The sequence below is a fragment of the Manacus vitellinus genome, unplaced genomic scaffold (genome assembly GCF_001715985.3).
Source record: "Manacus vitellinus isolate BGI_N305 unplaced genomic scaffold, ASM171598v3 scaffold_4_pilon, whole genome shotgun sequence".
In the NCBI taxonomy this organism is placed as follows: domain Eukaryota; kingdom Metazoa; phylum Chordata; class Aves; order Passeriformes; family Pipridae; genus Manacus; species Manacus vitellinus.
Genome location: NW_021940604.1, coordinates 21,960,831 through 21,980,427, shown reverse-complemented (window position 1 = coordinate 21,980,427; position 19,597 = coordinate 21,960,831). Strand labels below are relative to the sequence as shown.

At 37.6% G+C, this 19,597-nt stretch overlaps 1 protein-coding gene across 8 annotated transcripts in view; it reads right to left on the bottom strand.

Annotated features, from left to right (window-relative positions):
* Positions 1–19,597, bottom strand: part of LOC103761275 (D-aspartate oxidase) — a 50,745-nt gene that overhangs the window by 11,227 nt on the left and 19,921 nt on the right. For 4 of the 8 annotated variants that reach the window (XM_029962675.1, XM_029962676.1, XM_018077977.2 and 1 more), the window contains exons 3-6: positions 18,972–19,089; positions 16,492–17,041; positions 14,001–14,110; positions 13,397–13,496 (exon numbers count right to left, since the gene is read on the bottom strand). In XM_029962675.1, the coding sequence (XP_029818535.1) occupies positions 13,397–13,496; positions 14,001–14,110; positions 16,492–17,041; positions 18,972–19,089 (878 nt within the window). Of the gene's footprint in view, positions 1–36; positions 61–5,379; positions 8,379–13,396; positions 13,497–14,000; positions 14,111–14,490; positions 14,619–16,491; positions 17,042–18,722; positions 18,841–18,971; positions 19,090–19,597 lie in introns of those variants that run through there. The other 4 variants (XM_029962678.1, XM_018077979.1, XM_018077980.1 and 1 more) reach the window with 4 other exon arrangements.

Here is a 19,597-nt window from a genome sequence, read left to right as displayed (position 1 = left end):
TCTAAAAACAACCCAAGCGGCGAGAGCAGGCGATACCTGGAGAGGAGGAGGCCCCCGGTCCCACCTGGAAGAGCGCCCTCCCGGGCAGCGCGGGACACGTGTGGGAGCGGCCGGAGCGCCTTGCCCGGGGCTGCCGCTGCCACCCTGCCCTGGGGCACCCCCGGCCCAGCCGCTGCTCCCCTGCCCCGGGGCACCCCCGGCCCAGCTCCGCCCCCCGCCGCGAATGAAGGAGCTGTTTGTGCCCGGGCAGTGCCCTCCCCCGGCGCTGGCAGCACGCCCGGAGTGCCCGGCGGCCGCGCGTCGGCCCTGCCAGGGCCGGGCCAGGGCCAAAACTTTCCCCCTTGATATTTCCCCAGCGCGCTTCAGAGGAGGCTCAACGGGACCCGCTGTGCTGCAGGGAATAAATACATTGTCCTTTTTTCCTCCCTCACAGGCAGTTACGTTCTGAGTGTTTCTGAAGCTGCCTTAGGGCTGCCACAGCGCTTGAGCAATCGTGCGAGCGGTGGGGAGGGGAACTCCAGCCATCGCAGGTCGGTGAGGTACGAGTCCTTGCCAAACCGCAAACCCGTAATGGGCACAGCCAGGCAGGGCTGTTTTCAGCGGAAAAACACAAGTTTGTCAAAAAATAAACCTCTCTGCAGGATCGCTAGGATGAAATTATATAGCATATACCCCAGTTTATCGCCTCCAGGGCATTTGCCTTTGGCAGGACATTTTGGCTAATATTTGACAGCCTGAGCATTCGTCCCTGAACATGCTCGTCAGGACAGTGTTTGCCAACCACTCCTCTTCAGCCCTGTCGAACAGCTTCTGCCATGGATCTTCCAGGCAAGTGCCTTTTCTTTATAGCCATTTAAATACAGACCAGCAGTCATCCGAAGGATATCACTATGTACAGCAACAGTGTGCACAACATACGGCAAACTTCTCCCAATCTGGCTGTGTTCTTAAATGGTAAAACTAAAGCCACGATATATTACACATGTGTAGGCATAATTCCCCCAAATTATAGTGTAGCTTGATTTTTCTGTGTTCTGAAAATAGGGGATTAAGACAGGGAAAGCAGCAGAAGAACAGAAGTTTACTTGTTTAGAAATGAAATTGTTGATGGGCATGGTGCATTGATTGTAAAATGAACACTATTCTAAGCCATTGCAGGATATCTGCAGTAACTTTGGAGAGAATACTTTCACATATGGAAATTTCCCTCAAATATAAATGAAGGTCGCAGTGCCAGCTAATATTAAAACTGCCTGCTACTTCTCCTGAGATTCTACTGTTTATTGCTTATAACTTTGCCAGATTTGAATTATTTGGATTGAAATGTTCTGTGACAGATGCTGGTGCAAGGCTGAATGTTTCATGGAATTCCCAATGTATCTTTTCCTGAGAATGAGATGCAGGAAATTCAAGTTGATTGGGGATACCAAATCTTATTGTAATGTTATTACATAACAAGAATCTTCTATGGGCTAAAGTATTTTGGAAAGGTGAACACGTGTTTTGTGAAAGCACCCATAAGTAAAGTACAACATATTTTAGGATGAGGAAAAAGCTTTTTTCCATGTAATCTAGATATGTGGCTTCCTACCACAAATGTTTGTTTATCCATGCAGGCATCTATAGGGGGAAACAATTTCAACTCTTTAGTGCTGCCATTGATTTTCTTACTTCTGCTCTTCCCTAAAATGAACAGCACAATATAGATCCTCTAATTCCCAGAGCCCTGATAAACTGAAGATCAGCCATTCTGTATTGAGGCCTTCAAGATATGAGAAGTTTTTTGCTACAGATTTTGGTGTTCTCTTGTGAAAAATGGGGAAAAGGACAAGAACAGACAAGAAGATCTGTGTAACAGCCCAACTGCTAAAGATCCCCTGGATGTTTGTGTATGTATTATTCTGTGTATTGTGCAAAGTATGTCCTTTTGAACTGACAAATAATTGGCTAAATAGTATTCCAAGTGCAACCTTCACCTATTTGTAGTTTGAGAATGCTCCTGACAAACTCTGTGATAGTGGCTGTCGTATCCTTTAATTTAGTGCAAGTCATGATTTGGGCACTCAGGAAGAGAGCACCAGCCTTCTGGCATAGAACAAACACAGCCCTAATTGTACTTGGAGCTCTTTGTGAACCATGACTGGCAGTGGTATTCCAGCACACCACCAGCCCAGCTCAAGCAGTGCTGAAGAAGTGTTTCCCTTTACCTTAGCATTCCTTTTGCTTTGTATACTCTCCTGAATAGACCCATAATGATAAGAAGAAATGACCTCTCTGAAAACAGGATGCTGACCTGCTTCTAGTCTTGTGAATGACATGAATCATTTATGTGCCACTTCTTTAACCAGTTCAAAGATCAAGTCAAGCATCAGTGTCCATGGCAAGTTACCATTTCAGCAAAAAGTTTAAGATGTGCCTCATTTTGCTGTTTGCCTATTATTTACTTACTTCTGGAGAAATTCTCTCAATATAAGGAAGAAACCAGTAGTTCTGACATTCCTGTTGAAAAGCTTTGTGAAAATATTTGCTGAGAGATTGCCCAATTATCCCTGGTTCTTTTGCTATGTTCATGATCACCTCAGTCAAACCCACTTTTTAATCACATCACTGGCAATGAGACTGTGGCAAGAATCTTTACAAGAATCACCCCTTATGTTTTTTTCTTATTCCTGTGCAAGTCTGTTCATCTCCACATGTAACATTATGAGGCAATGTTAATAACTACATGCCTGTGAGCACTCCATAGAGGGATCCTACTCATCTGCAACAAACACCTGAGCAGTATCCATGCCTGCGTGCTAGACAGGAATTCAGAGAGAGAAGAGTTGGTTTGTCACTAAATGAGATATTTCCCATTACTTCTAATTATTCATAAACCTAGGTTAGTAATTTATTTGAAAGAGCTGGCTTTGTGCACAAACCTCTCTGCAATCATTTTTTATATACCAGTCATATTAAAAAAGGATGTTTCCCCTTTTGAGGTGTATACTTTTTAGGCTTGATTTTTCTCAGCTTGATTGAGCTCAGTGCTCTTGAAATCAGTATATCAGGGATGATTCAAATTTCTCAACTTCAACAAACAACTATTTGGACCATTTATTATGGTTATTTTCAGGGAGGAACGTAAATCACCTGGCAAGGACACATCAAGCCTTCAAAACACAAATGACGAAGCAAAGTGATGGATGTAACTTGATCAGAAAACATAAGATTAATAAAATAAGAATAGAAAGTTGAGTTACTTGCACTAATTAGAGATTTAAGGGAAGTGAAGAATAAATAGGTTCCTGAGAAGGTCTAAGGGGCCAAATAATGAGGAATAGGGCTATAAATTACTGCAATTCCTATTTCCCTGGCATTGTCTGCCCACTCCAATGCCTGCATGAGGAAGCTACAGTTAGTTAGTCTTCACATCCACTGAACACCAAGTGTTCATGTACATTGTTCTGTCATTTCTGTAGTCACCTACTCTCTTTACTGATAACTCATACCCATTCTACAGTATCTGCAGCTATTTTTGTCACTACTGAATGTGTCTGAGGGACTACGGCCCCAGTCAGCTTATACAAATAAAAGCAAAAGGAAATATAATATTCTTTCCGTAACTGAAATGCAAAATATGTCACATTTTTCATGTGCATTTTGTCATAGTCACCATCTAACACATTACCCAAACCTTGGTTTACACCTGCAAACACAAACAGGGAAAAGACATACGCATGATACTTGCTAGCTTAAACCATAGATGGTTTTTGCTGTGGAATGCCAAAACGCCAGCCAGGCCTCTATAAGGGACTGTGAACCAAATGGACAGTTGGTGATAGGAGTTCATTAAATTAGGTAAAGGTGTAAAAATTAAAAATGTGTGTCTGACTTTATTCTTGCCCATAATTGCAGATAATAAATGTACATTTTAAAAAACCATTAAAATATATTGTATTGAATCCACAAATTCTGGGCAAACAAACTCCTTCCTATGAATACATATTTCCTCCATGTTACCAAAATGCACACTCTGTTTGGTACAGAATCTTGTACAAAATTATTAGGCTACCAGTACATAGGTGTGCTTTAATCTTTCTTCCTGTGAAAGGTAACAATGCAGATACTAATTGACAGCATTTACTAGAATTTTCCCTGATAGAATAAACTTGTTCTTTTGTGAACACTATATTTTTTTTAAAATTTTTGAGTTTAATTTCTCCCCTAGGAATCTGTTCTGGGATTCAGACGAGCATCTCTAAGATACTTGAAAAGGGCATAGGAAGAATCCAGAGCCTCCTTTTTGCAGGCACAAATGCCTTTCTGGCATGAAGCTTCCATGACCTCACCTTTTCCTAAGCTCTTGCAAAAGGCACTCACAGACCTTGCATGTTGCTGAGCCCAGTGCTGTGGAAGCTTCCTAAGTGACTGCACCTAAGGAGTTGGTAAAAATAACCTGTGAAAGATGCAGGAGAAGGCCAATGAGTCCTGCACTCCATCCCAATGCTGGGATGTCAAACCTTCATCTGTTTCCACAGAGCCACTGCATAAAAGCCCTCAGCCTTCAGGCAGGCTTCACCCCTTGTTCAGACATTCAGGGTACTACTCAGAGCATATGATTACTGCACATAGTTTGCATAGCTTTTTTTTTCCTACATGGTTGTTTAAACTATAGAATTTTGCACATAGAAATTGAAGGGAATTGTTAAAGTAGAAAATAGATGTTTCACGAAGTTTAAAATAATTATTCAAAATATCAAACATATTTACTATTTTTCATTAGTTATCGTTAAACTAATGATAATTGCTCTTATTCCTATATTTAACCCAGAAAGTATGTCCTTAACAAACTGCAAGACTGTCTAATAAAATTGGATATAAGATTTAGGACAAAAACATTTCTCATCATGCAAGAGTGACCAGCAATTAAGACAGGTAAGAATTCAGATTCACTATGTCATAAAAAAATTATGTAACTCCAGAGACATAGATCAGCACAATAAATTTGCACTAAGGTAGAGATGAAAAATACAAACATAAACGAACTTAAGAACTCAGATAAGAAACTATTCTTTTTATGAGCAATGAAATGAAAAGATGCCCCACAGGAACAGGAGCATTTTTTCTCAAACTCAGTGCTCTCTTGCAAGAGGATTTAGAAAATCTATGAGTATTGAAAAGAAAGAAATCAACTCACCCTGATTTTGCTACATTTATAGTGCATGACTAGTGTTAAACATATTTTTGTCCATATGGAAAAAACAATCAAACAGAAATCCTAGAGACATAGAGACACGCCATTTCCTGTTTTTTTTCAGTAATATGCTTCCTCAGGTTAAAGAATAGGATACTCTAAGGCATTTTCTAAGCTATTGATACATCAAATCACAAAAGGTGTACCAGTAGATCAACAAACTTTTTATTTCCAAGGAAAAACAGTAACATCATTAGTTCAGGGAAATTTAGGTGTCATTTGAATCAAAGACCAAATACCAACTGACTTCAGTGACAGAAGGAACTGAGTTTTGGTCTTAAAAGCCACCAGCCAACATTGTGGTCTAGAAATATAATTACAGTTTAGTTTGTAAACAGTATCAGTATCATTGTGCATTTAAGATTTTTCTGTTTCTTTTCTTTACCTTATGTATACTGATTACAGATCACCAGGTCCTGAATCCCTCAAGCCAAAGGAACACAGAACACGCATTGACTGTTCGTACCAGGGTAACACCTTACTTGCCAGTTATTTGGCAAGTAAGGAAGTAGAAAAAATAATTTTAATTGTTCATCAGTACCTTGTTAGAATTAGACTGTAGTGCTCCCAAAACTCATGACTAGTGAGTTTTAAAATAGATGTACTATCAAAAGAGGGAGTATCTGTGTGAAAGAACCCTAAAATAAGGAAACAACTTGGAGCTCTGTGTGTGAGAAGGGTGGCTGTAATGGAAGATAATACCAGTTTAATTCCTTGTTAGGTGTATTGCATGATGTTTTCTTTTTTAGCATGGTTAAACCCTTATTTAAGGCAGGGCATGCAGGGTTTGGCAATAGATCTTGCAGATAAAGATCTACTGTTCTGCTCTGGTAAGTGGAGGGAGATCTGAAAGCAGTGGAAGAATACTAGGTCTGCTCTTCAGCAAAATGAAAAACCACAGCATGTGAGTAATTCGGTCTTCAGTCAACAAAGTATGTGTTCAAGTCGTTCTCTGAATAATGATGGGATTACTCACGGGGTAAGGTTAAGTGCTTTTGCTGAACTAACATATCTGGACATAAGCCAGAGTATTCTGTGCAGGTCTTCTTGGAGGTTTTCTCTGCAAACACTGGAACACCCACAGAACTGTAGGGAGCATAAAGATTCTTTTCTATGCTTTCTATATAATTATCTCATAGAAACTCTCTGAACTTAAACTGACTGAATTTTGCTTGCTTCAAAGCATGTTAATCCTTATATAGGATATTATTTTGTTCTAATACCAGGACCAAAATGCTACTTGATAATCTAGGACAGTGCAGTGAAGAATAAAATCTTTTATAAGGGGATATAAACCATTATTCTGGTTTCAGAAGTCATTGAAACTAATGATTGTGCAGATATAATTGAAAAATACGGCCATTAATTTCTACAGCATACAGAATATTTATCTGTAGTAATACAGATACCTTATTTTTGGGTACATGGCAAAGAAGTAAACAAAGACTTGTTTTGATGAGATTGTGCCATGAGAGTAGGTCCCTAAAATGCAAAAAAACCTGATTTCAAACCAAGGGGGACCAAGTTCACACAGCCCAGATAAGAGAGGACTGTCTCAGCCTCAACATGCAGACAGCTGGTGTGCTGCTCCCCTCAAACCAAGGATGGTCAAACAAAGAGGATATAGATCCTCATGCAAGGAAAAACCCCCAGGACTGGAGGTAGACTGAAGAGGGGGAGGTGGGAGAGAAAACAATAAAAGTAGCAACCAGAGTGATGCATTCCTATCTATCAGTTTTCTATGGTCCACAGTCATAAGGCAGAAACACTGCACTAACAAGTAAGTGTTCATGCACACCTGAGGTGTAGCAACAGTGGGATGTTTACAGACACTTTGACTAAAACTACTAGAGTAACTGGTAACTCTTCTATTGATCAGTGTCCTCCAGCTACCATTTTTTAGATTATATTTTTCTAACTGATTTTGTGGGGTATAATAAGGAAAAAATGAGCTACAGATAGCTGTGTGGAAACCGTGTCTACTAAAAATTCATTAATAACTAAGTCCAGTTCTGTGCAGAGAGCCTGAGTAAGAGCTCTCTGCACTGAAGACTGTGAAGACCTTGATGGAGGCATTTGGTAAAGTTGCTAGTGTAGCTCTTAAAAGTTATAAAAAATCTGAGGCTAGATCTGAGCTGAAATAAGTGAGAAGGGGAGCATTAAAATAATGGTCTGGAATGACTACAACTTTTAAAGGGATCAGGCAGTTTAGTTTTACCTAAACTGTGACAGCAGTAGATCCAGTGAACACTTTTTTCTAAACCACTAATAAAAATACAATTGCCATTCAACAGAATGAATATACAAGCTATTTGCACATTTTGCAAACTTAGTATTATTTTTTCAGTCAGAAGCTGTGCCATAGAATACTTTCCTCTGTTAGCAATGGTACCATTTCTAGTAGAAAATTTGAAAAAAAATATAATAAATTAGTTTAACTTTAAAAGTATTGATATGACTCAATTCAACGTTAAGGCTTCTCTCTTGAATTATAACTGAGTTTACTGTGCTTTGAAGTCTTAAGCCTCTAACTGTTAGCTGCAACACAATGAGAGCAGAGAGGGCACTTCATAGTAGGTTTACAATTCTAACTGCAGAAAATGTGAAGCAAAGGATTGACATATTTTTATATATATATATATATGTAATCAGGTAGTTTCTGACATTTAGAGTAATCATTCCAACTGGTCACAGCAAGTCAGATTTTTTAAAGTCTGGGTAAGTTTGACAAGGGATCTAGAAATCCTATCAAATTTTCTGCAGTAACTCAGTCCCATGGAAAAGGTTTCATAGTCTTGCTCTATTGAAAAGGCAAGACTGGATACAAAGTAGAAGGCACAGATATTATAGAACAGTCACATTTCTTGAATACAAAGATCTTATAAATTAGAGAATGATTAAAATTGGGAACAGCCATTTTGCTGGTGCTTTATTTCTCAGTGCTGACTGTTTCTTGACCAAACATCTCTATCTTTTCTAATGCTGCACCACCATGTGCTGGAGGAGTCTTTCCTGAACAGCTTTTCTTGTTTCTTCCCATTTCTGTAGCTTCCACCAATGTGTTAGTCAATGGTTTTCCCAGTGTTTCTGGAAGCATTATGGTTAATATTCCACTCAGAAGAGCCATGATTCCAACAAGCAACTGGAAGAAACAAACAGCAGCTGTAAAGGTAGAAATGTCTTTCAAGTTGTTTGTACTTTTGATCTTGCTTGAGAGCGTATTTAAAATAAAGCACAAGGAACTGAAATGTAAAGAAAAGATCATAAGTCTTAAATATTACCTATGTAAAAGATCTACCTTTTTTTGTTGCATAAATGAAAGATTCTGCAGCACAATTTATCAATGAGCAAGTGAAGTGTTTTGTTCACAAGGGATCAATACAGTGCAAACAGGAATAATTCTGTCTGAGGAAACAATATATATTATCTTCATTTCATATTTCTGCTATCAGGCATGTATTTAAGAACTGATTCTAGGATTGTATACATTTATTTTTACACGCATGTACACAGAGCCACAATTTCCCTGCCACCTGTAATCTTAATTCACTCTCCAGCTTCTGCGTAGCTGTACTTGTACCTGTGTGCCTGTCCCTCCTGCATAGCCAGACTGAAATTTCTTAGTATGGTTCATTGGCCTTGAGCCACAAAGTGCACATCCATGCTCAGGAGAGGTCTTCAGCAGATGATGAGCTAGCTCTCAACAAGAATACTTTGCTAAATTCAGTTTCAAAGAACTGTTAGGAGTGCAGGCATCTACTGACAGTTGCACTGGGATCACATTTTGGATTTGTCTGTGGTGTACACAGTTCCATAACAACAGCTTACTTCAGCATGAGTGGTGCAAGGATCAGGATAATGTGGGTAGATAGAGAAGCACACATTTGCTCCAGGAATATTTACTCTTCCCTTTCATTTCTATATCTTGTTCAATGAGAACAATTCACACTTTCCTCCTTTGAGGACAGAACAGGATTAATACCCTGACATTCCGCAACACCAGGTTATAAATGACCCAAATCTCTCCTGATAGAAATGCTTTCCCACAGTACATCATGTCTGGTCTCAGTGTTTTTCCATTCTATGACTCTGCACTTTGATACTGTATTGTCTTTATCTCGCTGATTCTCAAGTCTGTCCTGTGTTTAATATATTCTTTCCAGATATGAGAGAGAGCATTTGGAATTATTGTGCCTATGTCTCTCACACAGAATTTGAGACAAGAACTGCCCAGCTACCATCTGCGGCTAAGCCAGACTTTAAGTCAGAAAGGTGCTTTAGTATCAGAAGTCTCTATTGTAACTTTGAACAGTTCTATTTTCATGTACATGCAGTATGCTAGTTTTGCTTCTCTCCCCCCCCAAAAGAAGAGGACAGTTTCTCTCAAGCATTATTTTGAGAAGTAAAAGTCATGCAGTTGCATACAGTCCTCTTTTTGCACTTGCATTAAATATAGAGGCTGACAAAATAATAAAAAAAGGCAAAATACTGCTAAATACTGCAAACTACAGTGAAAATAAAATAGTCATGTTCTTACCATGAAAATTAAAAAAAAAAAAAATCCTAACAGAAATAGAACCAGAAGAAATGGCACAAACAGTGCCTCAGTGACAAATTGAGGGAAATTCTTGTAGACATATGTGGCAAGAGTGATCTTTAAAAATATATTCCAAAACACTAAATTCTCATCTCTGTGTGTCAGAATGCTTCTCTACTAATAAAATATTATTTTCTGCTATGGGAAGACAGGATGAAGTGACACATGACAGCTATTCCACAGTAACCTCTCTCATGCACATCCTTTAGCCTCTCATAAGTTTACATTTGAGGATATTGCAGTCTGTAAAGAATATTGAATCTTACAGACACCCATACATTTGGAGTGTATGAGAACAGAGTCACTACTTATACCCAACAGAACAAGGTTAAAGCAACACTGTATGCTTTAAATATGTGTGTCTTCTCTGTTTCAGTTAGTCTTTTAGACACTTGGCATTCTTCTCATGTTTTTCTTCCTCATGAACCTACCTCTTATCCCCCTGAGAACTCTCACTATTCTGTAAGCATACACATCACCATTTTTCCTGCCTTTTCAACGTGGCTCTCATAACTCTATTCTATCATGTTTTCTTCAATTCTATGTGAAAAGAAGATTTTTCTATGTGAAAGCTGATGCATGCATGTAATTCCTGCATTTCCCTTCTCCCTGGCTCTACAAAGCATTTTCCAGTATTTCCTATGAAAGACAAAATATGAAAAATTAAGTCACAGTGTATTTATTCAAGGGCTTCTCAAACATTATCTGCCTTTTCAAGGGCAGTAGCCACAATTATCAATGAAGTTACATTTAGTCAAAGCAAGTCTTTTGCTGTCTTATCTTGGCATACTGCTTCATAAGGCATCTGACATAATTTAGCCCTTTGCTTGCTCATTACAAATATGTAAATTTTGTATGTATGTACTATTTTAAACATATGATTCAGTATCAGAAAATGTTCTAATATAGTCAAATGCTTATGGAATAAAGTGTACTATTTTACAAGATATTTAAGTACATTTAAGCTGCATTGAAGTTAATTTGACAGGTGTACCTTCTTAAATGAATTGCATTTTCAGGGCCTTAATTTTTGAAATCTGACTATCTGCTTAGTTAAACTCTCAGAGTACTCCCAACACTTCAGTACAGCCAGCAGCTTCTACTATCTACCATAAAAAACTTCAAAAAAAGATGCACCATCATTTTTCATATGTCCTCTGCCTTTCCTTGAGCAACAATTTCACAGTGGTCTAAGACCAGGACTTAATATATTTAGTCTAGAACAAAAGGTAATTTGAATTAAATATCCCTAAAAATAATACTTCTACTTCAACAAAAAAGATTAAATTTTGACCTGAAAATCCACTAGTATTAGACACAGTATTTGCATTCATTTAATTTTACTGACTTCATTGAGGTCTTCTTAAATTTCTAATTTATGTTTTTTCTGAGAGATAAATCCAGTCTGTTAAAGGGCTACTGTAACATAATTCTTACCAGCTGAGAAACAGGAATAGGTTATACATGGAGCACTTGCTTTACTGTACGTTTTCTATAAAGTTGTCACATAAAAAACATACTTGTCAAGTTATTCAAGATTTATAGTCATTCAAATGAGATACTTGCAGTACTCACAGGTGGCATAACTGTACAAGAGGCAGACTGTCAAATAGCAGTATTGACTGCTCAACAATGTGTAGTGTATACAATAGATCAGTGTGATGTATATCGGTTTACTCATAAATATAATCCATTTTATTTCATTTCCATTCCAAAAGGCTTACTTGACCTGAGACTTGGCACTCTATGCTCCAACACAAGACAAGTCCATTTAATAATCTGACAAATGCTCTACAACAGGAGCTAATAATGGAAACATATTCACTGTGAACTACTACACAACTACAAATACTCTGGATAATTTTTGTACACTGAGAGTTGTTCATAGCTGAAATAATTCCTGTGTTTATACTGCCATTTGCACTGCTCTCCAGCATGTTTGAGCATTCCCCAGCTGTAGCTGAACTGCAGCACTTCTGCACAGATACTAAAGCTTATCTCATCCAGTAAAAGCAAAATGCTGGCAAGAGAAAAAGAATGTTCTCCCATGATCACTCTACTGTGCAAATGTTTCTTTGTCTTTTCTGGGATGATATTTTGGTTTGTGGGGGGCCATTGTTAAGAAAGAAAAAATTTTTAGGAGCTTGAGGAGATAAATTAATTTGTGGTCTTCTTCATCCTCTTAGTTTTTATCCAAAACAACCAAAAGTAATTAATTTAAATAATGAAATTAGCTTACAAGAATTCTCTGAAACCAATCTCTACCATCTATAATTGGAGATTTTATAGTTGCAAAATCAAAAGGGCACGATGCACTTTTTCAGGAAACTCCAATGTGGTGGACAAAATCTGAGTAAAAATCCAGGTTAAAGACACATCTCATTACATTTCCATCTTTGGATATGTATCATCTACATAAAACATCAGTGTGCTAGTAACAGTGAATCCTAAGGGGTTTTTGAAAGAATTCAAACTATTTTAAATCAATAATAAATTCTTCTTTACTTAAAATTTTAATATAAACTTTGTAATTCCTTCTGGTTTGACATATATAGGCATAATTTATCCTTCAAGGGAAAAAAGGGATTGAGTAGCTGCAGGACTTTCAAGCAGCAAATGCTTCATAACAGAAATGCAACGAAGAAATGTGATTCATCTGTAAGCAGGAAATACTTAAAATATTTTGTCAAAAATGGATCTGCTACATAATGCAGACAAAATGCCCAAAGTCCACAAAGGAATGGTTCCACCTCTCTTTTCTGGGGCAACTGGTGGTAGAAGACAAAACCTAATGAAAACATGACCTGGAGTTACCTAAAAAGTAAGGTGTGCTTAATGAATACAAGGTTCTGTTGCTAGTCAAAGCCACCATGAACCTCATCAATATACCATTTCCTTCTTTTTTTCTGTCTCATTAATTGTTTTGTTCAGTTCTTGTAAATGAACAGAGAGGGACCTTTGGGGCAGGTTTGAAGACCAGGTGTAGTAAGCACAAAACATTCTTGATCTTTTGGAAGGCTATTCCAAAGATGTAATGTCCCAGGGAAGCTGTGGAAAATATTAAGGCTTAGTGTAAGAAAAACCAGCCACCTGTGGTGAGTTCAAGAATGGAAGAACTATGCCTTTGAAGAAGGGTGAGAATAAGTCAGGAGCATGGTCAAAAACTGCTAGGCCTGCAAGAAAGTATGGACTATGACACTTCCTAAATGTTACACGGTAGATGCAGAATACTTTAACTGAAAGTATTTTTATCAATTTTATTCTAGGATTCAGTGCATAAATATTTTTCTGTCTCCCATCACAAAAACATTTCAGAATATTTCAGTGATTCAAAGTCTCCCTTTTGCTTTAGCTGCATATTTTTAACAATATGAAGCAACTAATCTTTGGGACTTAAAATTTTGAACAAGAATGGCTTACTTAATTTTCTTTTCAAAATAAACGTTCAGCCTTTGGTTCCTTTGTCATGTGAAAAACATACTTGGCAAGTTAGTAAAGAGAAAACAAGTAACACATACACCTTTTCAAAACCAGAAACATTCACCATAGAAATAAATACTTACAAGTGGCATGAAAATCCAAACACTTCTCAGATATACACAGAAAGGAGCAACCACACTTCCTACACGGCACATCATGCTTCCACTTCCAACAGCAAGTGATCTAGACTTAAAAAAATTTGATTAAGAATTCTAGCAGATAAAGGAAACAATTAGAAATGCACAGACACTTAAAACATCAGTAGGATTTGTGTCTTTAAGCAATTATACTAGGAAGCTGTCACTATGCCAAGGTAAATTTATGTTGTAGTGAAATTCAGCTGCTTTTGTAATTAAGATTAAAAATATAACCATCATTCAGCACAGATCCCAGGATGAATAACCAGGACTTTTAAGAAAGGCATGAAAAATGTTTAAGAAAGTATTGAGTATTCTTCCAGTTCCCCAATGGAACCAATCAATGCACATGGAATGGAAAATGAATAAAAAAATGAATAAAAAACTGTGATACAGCCAAACACCAGACAACTCTGAACTCATCCCATCCCAAGTCTTTGAGATCACCTCCACTGATGCCAAGAGCTGCTGGATCAGGTGCAGAACAATAACAAAGGGAATGAAATAACATCCAATTAATGAAAAATACATAACTGGTGAAAGTTCTTACCTTACAATTGTTGGGTACAGTTCTGCTGTGTAGAGATATATAAGGCCAAATGCCACACCTATTGAAAATTTTCCAGCCATATTTGCTAAAATAATTAATATACTGAAGTCCTATTAAAAGAGAGCACAAATAAATATATCACGAGAAAATAACACTTTCAAACATAATTGAAATTCTTCAAAAGTTGTGAACCTTAATAAGCAATGCTTATTGCTTGCTTTTTAAAAATTGCTCAGTAAGTTACTAATGTCCATATCACTCTTTACCAGTCCTGGTTCACTGAAGTCCTGGGAACATTTTACATGTGACTCCAGCAGTGACAGTGAAACCTGTACTGAAAATGCAGAAATCTACCTTTGACTGGCAGCTGCAATTTAAAATCAGCCTTTGATCAACTATATGGTTTAGAGAGAGCAGCTGCATCTACTGGCTTAAGAGCCTTTAAAATCAATTTCTGCCATAGGAACACTTTCAACAATACGTGACTAACCTGAGGTATGAACATAATTAAAACACAGATCAGTGCACTTAAAATAAGGAACGGAATGAGTGTGTTTCTCCTTCCCAGTTTGTCCATCGCAACGCAAGCAATGATATAGCAAGGCAACTCCACAGCACCTGTCAGTATGAAATTGTTTTAAGTCATGATTACACATATTCATGTTATAACTCTAACTTCCTCTTTATGAGGATTAATTTAATCTAGGGGATAATAAATATGTAAAATCTAGAGATAAACCAGTGTGTTGGGCTAATTCATTTGGTAACAGAAATGGTGACAGGAGGCAGAAAATGGCCTTAAATATGGTAATGAGAGTGGAGGAGGACAAGGGAAACAGGTTTCACAGAGCAGAGCAGCTCCAGTTCTTCTTGGGATGGAAAATTACAGAAAACATCAAGGCCACAGTTCTGCTTTTAGGATACTGGCACTTTTGTCTTAAAGCTGTACATTTGCTGCTCTTCTCCTTCAAGTATTTTCACAACAGCTCAAGTATGCCCACAAGGAATATTGTTAGTGTCATACTGACACACCTCTCAGGACTTTCTAGCTTCCACCTGGACACAGAATTGAAGGCACAGGTGCCTCCCCCAGCTTCAGCTCAAAATCATCCCAAAGTAAATGGCAAGCAAGGTCTCTCCAAGTCCAGTTTTTTGAGTTAACTTCACAAATACAGAGTACAGTTCCAGCTTACTCTCTTCTCTATAAAAAAAGAGGGCAGCTGCTTACAACATCCCACTCTTAACACAGATTGTCTCTTTCTAATGTCTCTTTCTGGAGAAAAACTTCTGCAGGAAGGAACTGGCATTTGGTGAGGACTGTTCATAAATACTGTATAAATATGATCTGCCCCAAGACAAATGATATTGAGCCTAAGCCACTTTGGACACGTTTTAAACCAATTTGCTCATGAAGAATGCTACTATGTCCAATGTAAAATCAAGGAATAACATAAGATACAGCCCTGAACGAACATGCTGCATTCCTTCATTAAGTGTATATGGCATGTCATTACACCTGTAATATCAGGAAACAATCTTTTGGGCTTGTGCAATTATTGTGTTTGTTAGTCTGCTAAAGTAATTTTAGAAGAGGTGGATACGGTGTACTCCAACCTAACATTTTAGTTATCTGTGCAATACTAGCTTCCACTCTTCAACACATCAGTCTAACAATACACTGTAATACATGACAAAACAAACTGAATTCATGAGAGCCCCAGTCCTTCTGTGTGCTTATGTACACTATCAGTCACATTCACTTCACCGAGAGTACTCAGTTGCACAAAGCAAAGCACATGATTTAATTCTTTGCTGGCTCAGAGCTACCTGTCTGATCTAGAGTCCTCTGAAGTCAATGGAGTATTTCCACTGATCTTAACAAACTTTGAATCAGGCCTAGAATGCACTTAACTGCCTTTGTAAACAACAAACAACTTACATACCAGAGAAAGATTATACTCAGAATGATAAAATAATATTACAACTTCGTAAAAAATATACTTTTGAGAAAACTAAAATTAGTCATACATGTGAGAATTATGAATCTGTTTCTTACACAGACAAACTCAATATATCATGACTGTAAGGGATAAAAAGAATGATTTTTTTCTCCCATTTTCCTAGTTTGTGCCTTTAACAGTGCAGTGCAAATTTTGTGTTGCTCATCTGTTTCCCCTGGTGTTTGTGTGGATCTGCTACATGCTTGCAGGGCAAAGAGGAGACAAGCAGAATGTGGTTTTACAATCAGAAAGACAGATAGAGAAGAATTTTGTACACCATCAAATTTTAAATTCTCTTTTTTTTTGGAAACAGATTTGGAGTGAATGATATTCCTATGTTAGTCAACTTTATGAAGAGTTAGCAAGAAACTTTTTGAACAAGGCTCATAATTGAATGACCAAAGTAAAAAATTGGCTGTCAAATCTATAGACATTTCTAAATGTTATGTTCCAGTTCTGTCATTAACAGAATAAAGTACAAAAATATTTACCTATGAGAAAGAGATTTAAATACTCGTTGCCTCCTAGACTGACAGAACTGAGGGAGAAGACGTAGTACCCTAAGCTCCCAGTGAACCAAATCAGCCAGACCGTGATGGTCCTTCTTGCAATTTGCCAGTTACAGAACAGGTCTAAGATGTTGTGCTTCTTTGTTGAGGACATGTCATTTTCATCCATTCTGCCACTGACTGGATCATCTTGTTGGACTGAGCACAGTTCAGAAACTTTGCAGGGAGTGTTTACTTTATTCCATCTTGCCATTGTATTAATCACTTTTTGTGCATCTTCATATCTTTCCTCTGACAGGAGCCAAAAAGGTGTTTCTGGGAGCATCCAGCAGCACAAGACAAAGGGAACAGTTGCTATGGAGAGAAATATCTGATAGACCCACCAGGTCCGAACCAGAAATCCCACGAGTGCCACAATCATAATTCCCATAGCAAAAAAAGCATGGACATGCATAGAAGCCCAGGTTCGTGCTTTAATGCCAACAAATTCAGTCACATAAACAAAAGCCACAACCAGATAGCCACTTGAAACCTGGGGGTGTGGGAGAAAAAAAAGAAAAAAACCAGTGAGTTTTGTATGTGCTCTCCTTGTGCACCGGCAGTAAAAACAAAGAGTAGCAGTGTTCCACATTTGTGTATGCTTAATTGCCACAGTGCTGGCCTGTCTCACACTGACAGAAAAAAGGCAACCCTGAAAACTAATCAGCTGGAGGAAAAGTTTGCTCAAACCTTCAGACTGCCCAGACACTGTGTTTGAAAATATGAAGTGAATTTGGATGCTTCTCTGTAGTGGGGGACAGCCAGCAAGAGATACCTGAAAAGGAACCTAATTTGATGATGTCATTAAGCCCTTTCCCTCCAAAAATCAGGTCCCTTAATGACATCACAAACTGGATGCTCAGGAAAATGAGGTCCCCTGAAGTAATCCTCACTTCTGAAAATCCACTTGACCTTGGCTTTTAAGTAAACTATTAATGACCTGCATGTCAAGGAACTGCAAATTTACTGAGAGTTACCTTCCACACCCTTGTAAATGATCTCTTAAAATCAAATTTTTAAAAATTATATATATATAATATATACATATATATATATATATATATATATGATTACAGGTTCTCATATGTTATGCAGTGAATGCAATTACTGGCATGTTCTGCATGATAGTATTTTTTTATTGAATATATATATATTATTGAATATATATATATATTTCAATTTCTCTAGCAACATCAAATTCATGGTATCTCAAAACATTTCCAAACACAGCTAGAAAATATAGACTAGAAAATATTTCAGTATATTGTTTTGATTAATCAGTTTTCTGGTTGAAAATATGAAAGTTAATAATCTCTGATTCTGAACCCACTGAAGCTGACAGGAAAGTTGTGCTGATCTCAGTAGCACAGGGCCTAGAGCTTTAGGCCTGCATCTTGCAAATCAGTCCCAGTGGCCAGTTAAAACCTGCAGCATTGGTCTGGTCTGAGCTTTTTGCTTTTCTAAACTACCACCGTCCCTGGCATCAACAGCCAAGGAAGTGAGTAGAGGGACTTCTTTAGATCTCACTGTTCAAGGCTAAAATTATGTCATTTTTCCTGCTAGGAAATTCTTCTAAGCTCTAATCAGGCAAAGGGAGCTCCAGGTGCAAGGTTCTGTCTTGACTAATGTGCTGTCAGCAGGAATAAAATAAATTATGTGACTATTTTCAAAATATCTAACCCACATTAAATAAGTTACATCATTTTTTTTTGTGTGATGGCATTCTGATTTCTGTATGCATCATGTGGTGAAAAGCTACAAATAGTACATTTTTGGCTGTAAAACAGTTATTTAAAATTGTTTAATATGTATAAATATTTAATATATATCAGATATGGAATACATACCACACACATATATAAAAGTATGTGTGTAGGTATGCATAAACATATATACTGAAATACTCTTAAGTACAGCATAAAACATCTAGCTGTTAAACATATCTACCTATGTATTTAGTATTCCACATACAGCTTAAAAGACCAAAGAGATGCATAGAAGAGAAAATGTGCATCTCTCCTCCATCATTCAAAATGGTAGAGATAAAAATAATACTTATTATAGATTTGCCAGGTTAAGAAAAACTATACTCCATTTCTAACAATGAGGAGAAATGCAACTGCAGCTGCAATGCAGAATCCAGAGTTTGCTGCTCACACTTGGTATTTAATTACCAGTCCAGCAGAGGTTGGGATGGAGGAAGTACCAAACACTGCTTCATACAGACGCTTTCTATTAATTCAAAGAGGAAAACTGCTGTGGTCCAAGAATATTCAGACTCTCCCTGCTCTGCTGAAATAAGTGCAACAGATGGGGCTTTAGAATAATGAAGTAGGGGAGGAAATAATAACAAAAGGGAGGTTTTCCTGATAAGGGGTAGGAAATGACACGTAAAAAGAGCCAGGGTGATCATCCCTTCTTACCATAGCAAGGAGAAAGCGCACAGTCACAAAACTGTAGTAGTCAAATGTGAAGGCCACTGCAATGCCAAATACAAACTGACCAGCACTTGTGAACCATATAACACGCTGTCTTCCCAGCCTGAAAATCACAGCAGTAATAAAATTATGAATAACCACAAACATTCTATTAAAATACACCTGCAACTCCAGAGAGCCTAGATGGAAGTTTAACAACTCGCCACAGAAACTCTGGTTTAGTTACCTGTATTAATTTTTCAATAATTCCAACTTCCAAGGAAAAGGAAGCTCCTATGAACGGAATGTGCAGTGAGCATTACATATGTTCACCTCCAGTTTCAAGTTGAACTTCTGCATAACTGATCTGCAGATTTACTCAGTCTTCTTTATGAGGACATAAATCACTTTTTCAGATATTTTATATTAAGTAGCCTTTTGTTAATAATTTCTAACAAAAGTTAGCTGTCATAACATGCCATCTCTTGCCAAAGTAACAACCAATTTGGATAGTAATGAAAGGCTTCTGTAACATATCTTTGTACAGTTATTTAAAATTGAATTCTCTAATAAATGGCAAGCACACAGTTCCCCTGAATTTTCTGATTGCATCACAGCACACATGCATGCAT